Source organism: Sturnira hondurensis, unplaced genomic scaffold (assembly GCF_014824575.4).
Source record: "Sturnira hondurensis isolate 20B ecotype Veracruz unplaced genomic scaffold, ASM1482457v3 Scaffold0010428, whole genome shotgun sequence".
Classification (NCBI taxonomy): domain Eukaryota; kingdom Metazoa; phylum Chordata; class Mammalia; order Chiroptera; family Phyllostomidae; genus Sturnira; species Sturnira hondurensis.
In genome coordinates, this window is record NW_028083059.1 from 2828656 (window position 1) to 2843914 (window position 15259).

Consider the following 15259-nt stretch of genomic DNA (forward strand, 5'->3'; position numbering starts at 1 on the left):
AGAGTCTGGCATCAGAGTGGAAGGCAGGGATCAGCTCCCGGTTGTTGTTTACCAGGCAGGAGAAGACAGCAAAGAGCAAGAGCGCAGAGTGTGCCTGCGGGGATCCTCCAAATCCAAACGCGCACCAGGTCACTGGGTGGCCTGAGGGAGACCCCTCAGCCTGATGGGGAGCCCAGTGCAGGCCTGGAGGCTCATTATTACTCCCATCAACTCCAAACTCATTTTGGGAGGAGCATCTCCTCTGAGCCAGAAAGTTAGCAACAGTGACAATAAATCAAGATGATATGAGACAACTGTTACTTTTGAATGAGTCCTTTAATGTTTTACATTACTTTGTGTGGTACAATCATTCCTCGTGCTTTTAAATTTGGAGATCCGAGAGAAAACAGCCTTTTTGGTGCAGTGCTCACCTCTAATTATAACTTCTTTCTTCTGAAGGACGTCTTCCCCTGTGTATATGTTCCTGGCTCGGCAGGCATAGGTGCCTGAATCTTCCAGGGAAGCATTCTTGATGACAAGGTGAAGCGTAACGGAGTGCTCCTTAGTGACGCTCATTTTTTGCCTGCTAATACCATGGTGCATGGTTCGGTTCTTAGCTGTCCGCAGCAGAATCCAAGTAATGTCTCTGTATAAGAACTTGCTAACTGTGCAAGACAGTTTCAGGTCCTCTCCTTCAGTAGGCATTTTTTCCAAGTTTATATGGAATCCATTTGGCACATCTATAAAGCAAGAATAAAGAACTTTTGGTTCATAGAAAAAAACCAATGCATCACAGAGAGGCAGCATCTCATTAGGAGATATTCAAAGATCTGAAGAATTGTTCCTACCGATTCTGTCAGCATCAGCATTAAAAGGACGATTATCTGTTTATTTTAGGGGCACTGATCAAATACAGCAGGTGGGGACCAACTAAGTTCAACCATCCGACGCAGGAAATGCCCAACCGAATGCTTGGTAGGATGGGACATTTTCCTTACTTGCCCAAATATGCTCTTCAAACTGGAATTATTTTTTTACAGTTTGGGATAATAACCATGTTTCCCATTTCTGTATCATGAACAGAACTACTGGTAAAAGGACAAAACAGTAAAGTAATAACAGCAATTTGTACTAAAAACCAAAGGTGCTCATTCAGTCAGGCTCATCCAAAGGAAGTTGTGGAAAGTGAGACTAGAAGTCCCGGGTGCCTGGCAGAAGAAAGACCTAGTCATGCCTGTCAACACCACTTCAACCCTGAATGTTCCAGCAAAAGAACACTGCTTCCCCAAGTTCCCTGTCATTGGGTCGCCAGTAGTGCCGCCGCCCCCCCTCCCGGCGCTGCCATCCACAACTCTGCCTGCTCTTTGCTGGCACAGCGGGCTCAGTGGCCGGGTAGAGCCAGCACACTGGCTCAGGGCCCCTCAATGGTGAGAGCGTCCCTCAGACATGAAAGAGCAAAAACTTCCTCTGAGGAGGTAGACAACTAGTCTGGAAGAGTTGCCAGATAATTTTAAAACTCAAATTTGCTCTCAAAAGCTTATTAAGCATTTTCTGGAAGTATCTGTGTCATTAAAAGCCATTTTCTCCAGTGCCCATTTCTGGCTAACCTTCATGTCCATCATCCAAGTGCCCCTGGCGACACCTCAGGAGCTCTCCTCTCCAGAGTTCTCACCCTGGACCACCATTAGCTTTTGCCCTGAGAGGTCCCCAGTCTCATTTTGGACCATTTCACTAAAGGATTTTAAAAGACCATTGGCTACTGGCCCTGAACTGATCTGCTCTCAAAACCCTTGCATTGCTTGTTACTAGTGGCGTATCTGTATTTGAGCAAAGAATTTGGGCCAACATTTTACAAAGTGCTTTGAAGATGAAAAGCTCTATGTTACGCTATTATTATTATTATTATTATTATCCTTTGCACACAAAGCTATAAAGAAACCTTTAAACCTTAAAGAGACAATAGTCCAAAATTAGATTAGTATCAACTCTTTCCTAAATCGCACTTTGCTTGTTTTTCTGATTTTTCTGGGCTTTGGCTTTATTATAAAGTGTCACGTCTGAAGAAATGCCAAGGTATTCATTTGAAGCCCGGGAGCGGGAGTAACAGTGGCTTATGAAGCTATCAGTGGTTGGAGAGAGAGGAGGCCAGGGGAGGTTTTCCTGCTTTGAAAATTAAAATCTAAGAATGTGCCAGAAGATGCAGAAGCAGCTGACAGTCATTTCTAACACAACAATAAGGTGTCTGAAATAGCCCCTGTAATTCAGCAGCTTTTTTATATTTGGGACATTTTCCAAGTATAAGGATCAACACACCAGTCACCCACATTTACGCATACACTAGAGCAGAAGTCTTGAGCACCGAGTGCAATCAGATAATTTCTCTAAAGACCACAGACTCCATTTATGAGGTCACATCTGATACGGGAACCTAAGTGAGCCCAAGTAACACCACTGAGACCAAGTCGAGAGTTTCTATTTACTTCAGTGGTTTGAAACTTCCTGTGGAAATTAGCTCACAGGTTTCCTGATGGAAGATTTTGTTTATCTTTGCCAAGCACCACCAGGAATCTCAAAATAAAATGCATTTAGTGACATTGGGAAACCAAGGAGATAAGGCAGTGCTGTTCCTGTTTCACACTCAGTGATTGCTAACACACCCACAGTCATGCCGAGTGCCAGCAAAATGGCAAAAACACACACACGGGAAAAGAAAAGAACCCGATGGGCTCTGAGGTCCGTTTTTCATGCGGGGGACACGGTCAGCGAAGCTAATTTGGTGTACGTTATCAGACCGCCTCTCAGAAGTGATTCTCTATATCTCGGTATCGCCCCTTGGATATTCTCTTTTGGTCCCTGGAAGACGATAAATAACATGTCCAAAAAGTAGTTAATGAATCCAGAGGGATTTTTCTTTCTCCTTAATCCATGTTGATTTTTTTTCTTTTTGCCTAAATACAAAAACAGACCCAAGAAAGAATTGCCTTCTAACTCTCAGAGTAAAAACAAGAAATCTTCCCACACTTAAGTGTCTGTTAAAGATTCAGCACAAGCAGCATCAGCACCCACGGACACTCGTCTGTCTAACAGGTGTCACGCCCCTGGCAGCATATGAGGTGTCGAAGAGAAGAATCGACACTTGCTCAGAAGAGACATTCGACCTGGGGTTAGGTGAGAGAGTCAACTATGCACGAAGAGGGTAGACATTTTGACCACATGGGTCGAACATATGAACTGAGTTCATGAAAGAGACAATTAAAAGGATGAAAGAAATCCAAAGGACGGAAGGTGTCTCATTTGTCATGTGGGAATAAAGAAGGCTTCTTTCTCTTCTACTGAAGAACAGAAATAGCATTCTCTAAAAAGAAAGCGAGTGGTTACCAGAAAGTTTTGCTTTTTCAAGTCGCTGCTACATGTATGTACTGGCCCAGTTCAGGGTCGAAGCAGTGGAATGTTCTAATGGCTGCAGGTGATTGATCACTTTTCATTGATTTAGAAGGCAACACTAAGTTATCATTGGACAGGGTCTGGCACAAATAACATCCCTTTTTGTTACAAAATCTTTTATTACAAAATCATAAGCATGTCATTCTGTCACATAACAATATTACACTCAAGCACACCATGTGACATTTTAGGTGAAATGTTCAAATTGCTATGATCTTACGCAAGACATTCACGTAGCCTACCAACCACACTCGAGCAAGCCTTACTTCTGCCGAACCCTGTATTTTAAGGAAGGAGAAACACGACTGAAATGAGGCTCAGCAAAGAACCAAACCCAGATCTAGATTTAAAGCAGTTAAATTTTAGACAGATTTTTGAAAGCATTATCTGCAGTAGGTCTGAGCATAGACACACAAAATAGACACATAAGGTGCAACATTCCTAAGAGTATTTAGTCTCCTCTCTAATGAGAGTAAATCTGGCGACAAAGATTTGAGTAAGAAAAAGCTAATAATTAGTTTTAAAATAATGAATGTAAGCAAATGAATCCATTCGTACCAATCAAGACTAGAACTTTTCATGACTGGTAAGGAAGAGTTCAGAAAATTATATTTCAGGCAATATGAATTTGGTTGAATTTGTGGTTCATTTTAAGATGAAGATTCTTGATTTTCTAGAGGGAAAATGGTGAGAGCTTCAAGTAGGTATGTTTGAATTGAATTCTCATCACTCCTTTCTGTGGACAAGCCTTGGGATCTAGAAAAGGTCTCAGTCACTCCACAGTTATTAACTGTATCGAAAGGTGGGAGGTGAGAGGGCATTTCTTTCTGAATTCAGCTGATCACCTTGACCAGCTTCACCAGGTGGGACACTATGAGCAACAATACCGTGTGTGGGTCTATGATGCAGCGAGGAGGAACTGGGTGGGACAGACAGGCAAGACGTGGGCGCTGCAGTTCGTGCTGGGCATCTGTGCACTTTTCCTGGAGATGCTGAATAATAAGGAAATGAGCATGCTGGTCCCCTCCACAATGTGTCCATCCTCTTCCAACATTGCTCCAGATTTAGGCAAGAGGGGTCCCTGTCCTAGGCCTTTGGGTGGCTCTGTCTGGCTGTCCTTCTTCACAATTTAAAGAGTCCATGGGCCAAGTGGGCATGCTCACTCAGAGCCTGTGTTACTCTCCCTTCTGGATCCTTGTTGGGGGAAGGGATTCCCCAGAATCCTGTAATTCCCTCTAAAGATGATCCCAAGTCTCTTTCCTCTTCTCCAGATCTGTCTTCCTGAAGTCATCCTGTATGTCGTGTTGCTGAGCACACTTCAAGGTCCCAGGGAAGACTGTTCATGAGAGGCATGGGAGGAGTTTGCATTGCGGGCTGGGGAGCCCAGGCATGGGTTCATGGCCCCTCACCAAGTGGGGAAGAGACAGGAGCAGAAAGGGAAGAAGGGAGTCAGGAGCAGCTCCATTCTACACGGCTAGGTGCTGCCACACTTTGCTGAGGAGCTCAGAGTAGTCCCAGAACTCAAAATTTGGACCTGATCTCTCAGGTCCTCATTGACAGCAAGTTCATCCCCAGAGGCTGAAACATTTAACAGCTATTTGCTTGAACTAGAACCTGTATGTGTTTAGATGTATTTTTTGTGGTGCTCTTTCTTGCCTTGACTCTGAAAACACCAGGACAGCACTGTACTCTTCTTTCTACATGTTCAGATTCTAGTTCTGCTCAGTGGTGCCTCAAATCCAGGACTGTCTCAAGTCCCGCCTTCTTCTCTGAGGGTTCAAGTTTCACTGTACAACACAGAACTGAGAGCCCCGTGTGGCTAGTGACCATTTACAGTGGAGCCAGGGTGATGAAAAACTGAGGTTTATTCAATTCTTTACTTCAATTAATTTAAAATTTAAAAACTGAAGCAGTGCAGTATTTTTTAAAAAGTCAAGGACAGGTTGATAATATTTTGAGTATATTGGCTTAATAAAGTTAATTTCACTTTTTTCCTTTCACCGTTTAAAAATGTGGATACTATAAAATTTTAAGTTACATATGCAGCTTCTATTTCTGTTGGACAGCGTTGGCTCAACACTGGCAAATATATCTGTCATATTACTTCTGCACATACCTTTGGATACTAGGATATATATAATTCAACATTTCTTCTTTGTTTCCTTGGCGTTAAAACTATCTTTCCTAGAAAGACAGGGCACCACTAATATTTCTACAAGTGCCCGGTAAGAGTTAAACTGTGCTATCTAATAGCCAGTACAATGAACTTGTACAAACTTGCCAATTGTTCGAAACAGGAGTGGCTTAGGCTTTTGTACTCTAAATCACACGCGTAGTGCCTATTGATTTGGATGGTAACTTGTTTCCAACTGAATGCTCAGGACAATGTAAACCTTTGCACTTCATCAGTCTAAATTGTCTGAGATTGGATCTGTGTGAAATTGGTATCTGAGTCCTTCTCAATGTAAAGGATTTCCCTACTTGGAATGAATGCAAAGATGACTGTCCTTCCACTTCTCACATCTGAGAAGACAGGGGCTGGTCTAGTCTAGAGTGGCTCTGCTGTCTGTCTCCTCCCATCTGCAGACCCGATTTCTGCATGTCCGGGACACGGGGCTTGAAGGTCTCTTCCAGCTCCGACACTCTGCAGCAACCTGCTCAGGGTGTCTCCTAGGGCAGCTTCTCAGGTTGGCTTCCTTACCAAAAGGCTCCCTACAACCTCACAGCCCCTACGTCTCAGGACGTTGGACCTACTTTTCTTTCTGTAGAACGTAGGCAACCACTGCAGCCTGCCTCATGCAGTGTGAAGTTTCCAAAGAGTTGGCACACCGCCTAGGTTTCCTCAGAAATTGGGGGAGTGTGGAGCCAGGCGATTGTTTTTATACTTTGAGCTACTTCTTCCTTCCTGTACCCGTGGAAGGACACCGGGAGTGCTATGTGTGTACCTTGGAAGTTTTAAGATGTGCAGAGATGGTCCTATTTAAGGCCAAACATTCTTAAATGCTACCAAAAAATAGTGCATTAATTATCGTCATCAAAACTCAGTTTCAGATTTCTTTCTATAGGAGAGACTCATTTCTCACAAAGTTGATATTAAGTTGTGGAACAATTAGCTTTTTTTGGTTAAATTATATTATACTGTATTATAATGCATTACAACTGGTTTCCTTGCTTGTTCCTGAACAACTGCTGTGTGCCAGACCTGGGGCTAGGTTCTGAAAAGAGTTAGAAAGTCAACAGGACAAGATCCCAAGTTCACAATCCAGCCTGGGAGCCAGACATACACAGATAGCTCTAAAAGAGAATTCAGGGAAATTACTCTTTAGAAGATTCAGTGATGCTGTAGAATACGATTCCTAAGGGAAAGGATGAAAGCCCTCACACTTTAACAATTCTATGGAATGTTTTCTTTAAATCAAGATCACTCAGTCTGTGAGTGCTCTAACAGCAAACAAGGTCTGAGGAGCAACTGAAATCACCAGGCTGCCTTTTGGAGGAGAGGGTGCGTGGCTTACCTGTGATGTAAAAGTTTATGTTTCTCTCCACAGTCCCAGCTTTATTAGAAGCCATGCAGCTGTAGGACCCAGAAATTCTAGAGTCGGCCACAACCAAGGTGCTAGCAGTCTACAAAAGAAAAGGAAATTTTAGCTTGTGATAGGACAAAGCACCATTTGAATGTCTGTCAGCTACTTCTGCGGGTTGAAATGATTCAGCTATTTCATTCATTCAACAAAGACAGTAATTGCATGCACGAGTGGTGGTTACCAGAAGGCTCTCCCCTTTCCGAGCCCCAGCGAGAATGGAAAAATAACAGGAAAGCAGGTCCTCAGTAGACCGGAGCCAATGACGTCCGCCGCGTACGAGGGTTTCAGGGTTATTTATCTGGTGCTGCTGGTGCAACAATTAAAGACCTGAAGCTGAGATGTGGGACTGCACGTCCTACTCTCTGAGGTGGTCAGTTCCACGTCAATGAGAGCAACAGGTGAGGCTGAGGCCTGCCTCATTTGGATGGCCTGAGATTGTGGGTGCTCTCTGGGAACAGGAACCTTAGTGTGTTAAGTGAGCAGGGACAGAAGAGATAGGTTGACCGAACCATTTTTTTTATGTGCTCAAGGTCAAAAATGTGACCATGGACTTTCTAAAGTGGTCAACACAAATTCTAGAAAAAGCCTTATGTTTTTTCTGTGTTACCAGGTAATGTGCTAGGCACTTTACATGTTCTCATATCCCATTCAATAAATTAAGCTATTTCTGTCTTTATTCTACAGATAAGGAGGACTAAAAATATACTCCTTATTTTTAGTCAAGTCCATCACTCCATATTCTCTGTAATTTTCACTCCATTATAGTGAGTTTTAAATGATGGTGCCTCTTCTGTCTGTTGGATCTGTTTAATTACATATATCCAGATGTCCTTTTTGTATTATCAAAGTTATTAGAAATGAAAGTATTTACAACCTGTGGCATTTTTCATTCAATTTAGCAAACACTGACTGAGCTTTTCCTGGGCATTGCTCAGATGTTTTGAGGGAGACAGAGGTGAATATGACCCTCTTATTTGAAACCTTGAAGGACCATTTTAAGATTATAAAGAAAAGTGTCCCGACCTGAAAATCCAATATATTCTCTCTCTTTCACAGAGGAACACTCGCAAAAAGACAGATAAGCAGTGAAGTGAATGGGAGAGAGCTCCAGTGTCTCCCTTTTGATTATTAATCTGTAAGAGGTGGGGAATAAAAAAAATTCTGGATAGCCCTTTCCTTTTAATTACTGCACCTACCACTTAAGAGTCATGGAAGGAAATGAAAGCAGTTAGGAGAGAAGGTTGTAGGGGCCACGTGAAATTACGTGTTAGCTGGTGGCAGCTGGAAGGACATGTCTCAGCAAACCCAGGCTCAGAAGCCTGAAGCAGCGTGCCACACGAGTTCAGGCGCAGGGACGCAGTCTGGGGCCTCGAAGCCCCTCCCTCACTGCTGGACTCTCCCCTAAGCACTGCTTTCTTATGGAGTTAGCTCTCTAGTGTTTTCCCTAATGGGCCTCAGCAGAACCCTATTTAGAGTCTCAGATTTACTATTTCTTAATGAATAGCTGAACACCTCATTTTTATTTGGCTTGAGAATATCTGATATTATGGACAGCTATGACCTGAATCTGAAAGTTATATTTGGGTTTCTATTAAAAATTATTATGATTTCACTGAACTCAAAGCAACTAAGAACAAGAACCGGGTTCCATGACCAAGGAGAATCATCAGATGTACTCATTTGCCATAGTTAAGACCCATGCAGGTAATCTGGGGATGGCCATCTTACAAGACTCCAGCATGGTCAGGGAGCTCAGAAGTTCTGTATAATCAATGAAAGTGAGGCACCTAGAAGTGAAATGAATCCAGCTCTCATGATAAACCATGGAGATACTAATGCATTTGTGTCTCTCTTATTTTGCCCAAATGGACCCTTCTAAAACAGACACCTTACTTTTAGTGAAGCGTGCCACAGAACTCACCTCTCGAGACAAAGTTTCTATTGAAACTGAACTAGAAAATAACATTGATGGGAGTTTTCATGATTTCTTTGGTTCTAGGTACCTTTATGCAGCCCTTGCTGTGTGCTAGGTAGTGTGCAAAGCATTATCTCATTTAACCTTCCCTCTGGCTCTAAAAGGGGTGTATTACCCTCATCTGCACAAAAAGCAACTGAGGTCATAGGAAGTTAAGCAATTCACTCAAAGATACACAGTAGCACAGGCAGACCTAGGCAGAACTGATACCCAAACCTACTTCTTACCCTAAAACTATTTAAACTGATAGCACAGATCTATTGTAGAGTTCTATCTTTTGAATTGGATTTATTCCTCAAGAATACTTCCTTTAGCCAGCAGAGATAGGTCACATAAGCTAAATGCTACTATGTACAGGAATACTAGTTTCTTTCTTAGTATTTTACATAAGCTCCAAATTATTTTTTCAGTGGATATTGTGTTACATGGTTTGAGAATGTGAGTGATGAATGAAAAAGTTATAATTAAAGAAAACTTTAAAAAGTAAGATGAAACTTGTATCCCATGATCAACTTTGTTACAAACTTTCTGATTTCAAGGGTACTTCTCTTTTTTCAGAGAACATATATTGTCAATTTAAACATATTTTCATGAAAAATGAAACTTTTTGAGAACTGAAATATATAATTTACAGGGTCAGAAAAAAAAAGCTCAAGTATGAATTGTATCAATTGTCTGGACTGAAGACAGTAAGTCTCAATGCAAGAGTCTTCTATGTTAAAGGGGCAAACTCACTCATTGGTGCTCATAACCAAATACTATTGTTTCAAGGAGAAAAGATACAAATAGAGGAACATTGGAACCCAAACCCTAACTCAATCCTTTAAAAGAGAAAGTGCCAAGAATTTGAGTTGTAGCATGTGTTTAAAATAATAATAATTTATTTTACAAGGCACGCCAAAAGAAATCCTCCAAGATTTATGATTGTATTATTACTATAATTAGTTTTCATTTGCAACAATATTTTTTGGCTCTGAACCCTCACTTTGGGGGTGTCTCTACTTGCCCTGCCAGGACCTCAAAAATTTAGGTAGTAGAATCAGACCCTTTAAGGCCATTCTCTGGTTCTCTTGTATGACTCAGGAACACTGATGAAAACCCTCGTCACATACTGTAAGTCCGGAAGTTATTCTCATTCCCTCCTTCCCTTTTGCTAAGTATTAGTAATTCACCACTACAATATGTTTCGAATCTCACAGAATAGAATGGATGGGATAATGTGTAATTCAGCCTAATCTCTGGCATACTTTTTTTTAAAACTCTGTATATAGAACAGAGATTTTAATCTCAGAATGTTTCTAATATAGTTTCCTCCTTAAGTGTCTCAGGGAGACATAAAAGTAGACACGGAGAAAGGGCAAGGAAAAATCTAAAATTAACCCAGGGTGGCACATTTGAGCCAAGTGATAGCAAAATAGAACATGAATGAAATTAGAAAAACTGGGGAGTGTGTGGGCAACGCAACAGAAACTGGGATTCTGCGATTCAGTGCCGATGCTTCTGTCACAGGCTGTGGCTCGCGGCACACGCCCCGCCCACTCTCCCCTCAAAACAACTTCAGTGGGAATGGTGCTGACACCTTCATGTTGCCACAGTTCTCCAGCCTCACAGAATTCATGGTGATATGTGTTTCCTGTGTGTTTTTTCTGCCCCAGGGCTCTTTCTACTTCCTACCCTGCATCTACAGACCTCGCTGCCTGGCTGCCTTGTTTAAACAATACAGAACTCCACCTTTGGTACTAGCAAGCCCACTGATGACTCACTTTTCACAAATCTAGGCCAAAACCTGCTAGTAAGGAACTGAATTTTATTATCCCCTGCACCCTTGCTTGAATTACATGAAAACAAAACAAGACAAAGGGAAAAAATGCAAGTCCCCGAAATCCGACAGGGCCACTGGCGGACCCGCTGTCCACGGTCTGCGGGGTGGGGGCTGCTGCCAGGTGCGCCAACGCTCTGCTCCGGGGAAAAGGACCCTGAGAGTCCAAGCTGGGACTGCACTTTCTTAAAATGTACAGAAAATAAAGGCGGTTTTAATTGTAAAGGGAAGACCAGTACAAATCATTCTGAAACAGCCAAACTTCCACTTGTTGTCATCATATGAGAGGTAGTTTTTCAGACATGAACATATATTAATAGAAAAAGTAAGAAATTCTTTAAAATTTAGAACCTAAAATTAATAATTTACTTAAAGTCTAGTATGTTATAGCTACTAAAAGGATATTTTATATTTACAGATATACATATATATCAACTTTGTTTAGAAAGAATACTAACTGTTATTTGCATTGCAAAAAAACTGCTTAACAAATAGTCTTCATTATATATGATCCCAATCAATTTGGGAATTGCATCAGGGTCTGTAGGACAACCACCCTTTCTTGTTTTCATCTTTACCCGAGAACATGCTTATGGATTTTTATAGAGAGGGAATATAAGAGAGAAAAATTGATCAGCTGCTTCTCGTTAGGTACCCCAAATGGGTACTGAACCTGCGGCCTAGGTGTGTGCCCTGACCAGGAATCAGGCCCACGGTCCTTTGGACGATGGGACAATGTTTCAACCAACTGAGCCACAGCAGCCAGAGCTATGACAACCACCTATATAACAACAAGCAAATTAGGGAGGGCAAATATTACTAGTCCTGTTTTTTGGAGGAGAGAACTCCGGTTCAGAGAAGTGAACTGATTTGCACGTGGTTCTACAAGACAGAAAGTGGCAGAGTCTGGCTGCACCTGGGAAGGCCCAGGGGCCCACCTGGAGACCGATATTTGACACCTGTAGTAGCCACAAAGTTACATGTAAATCAGGGAAGTTCCTCTCCCTAGCTCCCACCCTTTTGCTACTATTTCCTAAGGAGTCAGGTAGCCACTTCATGGTTCTGGCTACTCAGAAACCTCACCTCACTTTCTCACGTTCCATTTTATTTTCTATAGCGTATGTTTGTGGATTTAACTTTCAAGTTTATAGATTTTCCTCTTTCCTAGTATTTCATTAAAACGCTCTCTCATCGATGGCTACACATCATGGAAGGTTTTAAACTGCTGTTCATTTGTATCAGAGGAAAAAAAAGCCCTATAAACCACCCACAACTGCTGGTAGTTATAAAAACATTTCCTAAATCCTTGACAAGCGACTGCTGATCGTCTCCTGGCAGCCATCCCCATTTTAACTGATTTCTGTATTGGCTTAAGTTTGCAGAATACTGGGTTTTGGAACAGGAAGACTTTGGTTTGAGCTCTTCATTTTCCACTGTTAAGCTGTGTGGCTTTGAGTTAATCATCTTATCATGCTACTTTTGTTTTCTTTAAAATGGAGATAACCACATTAGCCAGCCAAAGAATGACATTGACATTAGCATATGTCCAAAAGTGTCACACAATGAAGAATTCAGATATTATTTGTTGTTACTGCTATTGTTAAATCCTACACAGACAATGATGCCATCTATTTGTCACCTTCAGGTGCATACAGCTGAATAAATAGGCCACGGGCATGAACACACTCAAGCAGACGCCATCTATATTAACAGATGACTCCCAGTCAAGATGTGCAAGTACAAATAGACATTTCAGCAAGGGATTGTTTGATATCTAGTTCTTCCTTTTCAAAGCATCACTATTCCATGCTTTTAATGGCAGATTTTTACGTGTTCTTTTCACTAATTCAACAGAAAAAGATTCAGCAGGTCTGAGGTCCACCGAGATTTGCCTGGCTGCCAGCTTTGCTGAGGCCCAGTGCAGGTTTGGGGAGCACAGAACAGAGCACAGGAGTGGCAGAAGAGATGCCTGATGGACCCTGATGAGACTGGATATTTTTTGAGGGTGGGGCAGTTGAAGTTCCTCTCTTATAATAAGATTAGTTTCAGAGGTACAATATAATGATTTGGTATTTGTATATATTGCAAAATGATCACGATAATAACTCTAGTTAACACCCTTCACCGTATATAATTACAATTTTTTTCTTGTGAGAACTTTTAGGATCTATTTTCTTAGCAACTTTTAAAAAAAGATTTTATTTATTTATTCCTAGTGAAAGGGAAAGAGAGGGAGAAAGAGAGGCTGAGAAACATCAGTCTGTGAGAGAAAAATTGACAGGTTGCCTCTCACACGCTCCCCAACTGGGCCCGCAGTCCAGGCAAATGCCATGACAGGGAACCAAGCCAGTAACCTTCTGCTTCTTGAGATGACACTCAACCAACTGAGCCACACTGCTCAGGACTCTTATCAACTTCTAAGTGTGCAATATAGTATTACTACTATAGCGACCATGCTGTACATTACACTCCCATGTCTTGCTTATTTTTAACTGGAAGTTCGTATCTTTTGACCCCTTTACCTTACTTGCCCACCCCATCCTCTGCTTCTGGCAACCACCAATCTGTTCTCTGCATCTATGACCTTGATGTTGTTATTTTATTGTTGCTTGTTTTGTTTTAGATGGCACATATAAATGGGGTATTTTCTTTCCTCAGACTTATTTCACTTAGCATAGTGCCCTCGAAGTGTATCCATCTTGTCACAAATAGCAAGATTTCATTCTTTATTGTAGCTGAATAAGATTCTGCTGTGTATACACACTGAATGTTCTTTATTCTCGAGTCCATTGGTGAACACTCAGGTTGTTACCATTTCTTGGATATTTTGAGTAATGCTGTAATGAACGTGGAGGTGCATATATCTCAGAGTTAGTATTTTCATTTTCTTCAACTGTACACCTATAATTGGGATCGCTGGATCATACGATAGTTACTTTTTTTTTTTTTGAGGAAACTCCATACTGTTTTCCACTGTGGCTACACCAATTTACACTCTCACCAACAGTGCACCAGGGTTCCCCTTTGTCCACATCCTGGCCAACAGTTGTTATCTCTTATCTTTTTGATGATGGCCATTTTTACAGGGGTGAGGTAGTATGTCATTATGGTTTTGATTTACATATCTTAAGACAGAAAATCTTGACACTGTGTGTTTGTATACCCCAACATAGTCAGGCTTTGCCCTTGCAAAGACAAAGGGGAAAAAACAAGATATTTTGTGAAAAGGGAACATTACATTTTATCTTTTTCTCCTCGTCACCCCACTTTATGTATGGCAGTGATTCTCAGTCCAGGTTACTCTCCAGGGAGCTTTTATGAATCCTGGGCTCCACCCCCGAGATTCAAATGTGATAATTGGGATAGTGTCCTAATATGCCCCGAAAGCATACCAGAGGAGCACTGATGTGGGCAACTCTGATGTTTAGGAGGCAGTTTCCTCTCTTCTGTTAGGACCGCGTCCTCAGTGCTTTGGAACTGGTGGTCAGCGGGAGAATGCCGCCATCTGAGTGGTCTCAGTGCCTCTCTCAAGAAGACATATCTCAATACTTTCTTCTCTCTAAATTTTTTGTTCAGCATTTTAATTACATCAGGTTCTGATAAACCCAGAACTGGGAACTGAGCATGTGTTTTTAGAATAAATACGCCAATGCTTATTTCTCCAAAGAATAATACCTTATTCTTTCCTTCTACTACTGCCGTGCGCTGAGTGATGCTCTCGATTCTGTTTCCTATGTTGCTGTCAGGATCCAGGATAAAGGACTCTTCACTATTGGAGCAGAAGTCATACCTATTTTAAAAAAATAAGTCATTACTGTGTTGCTTTGCAGCATGGTCAAGCCCAAGGCTTTAGGTGAAATGAGAATCATTGGATAACAACAAAAACAAACAAACAAACAAACAAATAAATAAAGTCATCGGTTGAGTACTTGGGTAATAAAAATCACATTTTCCCCTTTTCCTTAGATTTCCCCCAATATCTGTCCTCAAACCTTAAAAATAGCAAATATATTTTCTGTGATCTGAAAAACCCATACCAATGTATCTCCATACAGCCTTCTTGTTTTAAATATTAATTATGAAATAAAAGTGCCTAAATTAGAAAGTTTTAATATCTCGATTTTAATTAGTTTGTGGTGGAGAAAACATACAAACATAGAAAAAAATGAAGTTATGTTAATGAATGGAAATCTCGAATAATAGCATTTCACCTCCATAGAAGGCTGGCTTTTAATCAGAACATTCCATTACGCAGGTAATTTTTTCCAGGGCTAATTAGGTGTATGTGGAAACACATTATGGAACAGTTATTACATTCAGTCTTTTTCTTTTCAAGTTTGGGGTTATTATGGCAAGCTCTTTAATTCCTCAGGCCTCGAGCGTTTCATGACAAAATAAGGATATTGAAGTTGCTTATCTTTAAGATCTTTTTTGATTCTAGAAGTCCATGAAATCTCT

At 41.3% G+C, this 15259-nt stretch overlaps 1 protein-coding gene across 1 annotated transcript in view; it reads right to left on the reverse strand.

Moving 5' to 3' along the window:
* FLT1 (fms related receptor tyrosine kinase 1) overlaps positions 1-15259 on the reverse strand; it is a 194216-nt gene that overhangs the window by 95485 nt on the left and 83472 nt on the right. The window contains exons 11-13 of the mRNA XM_037058896.1: positions 14477-14591; positions 6939-7047; positions 411-719 (exon numbers count right to left, since the gene is read on the reverse strand). Coding sequence (XP_036914791.1) covers positions 411-719; positions 6939-7047; positions 14477-14591 — 533 coding nt within the window. The remainder of the gene's footprint in view (positions 1-410; positions 720-6938; positions 7048-14476; positions 14592-15259) is intronic.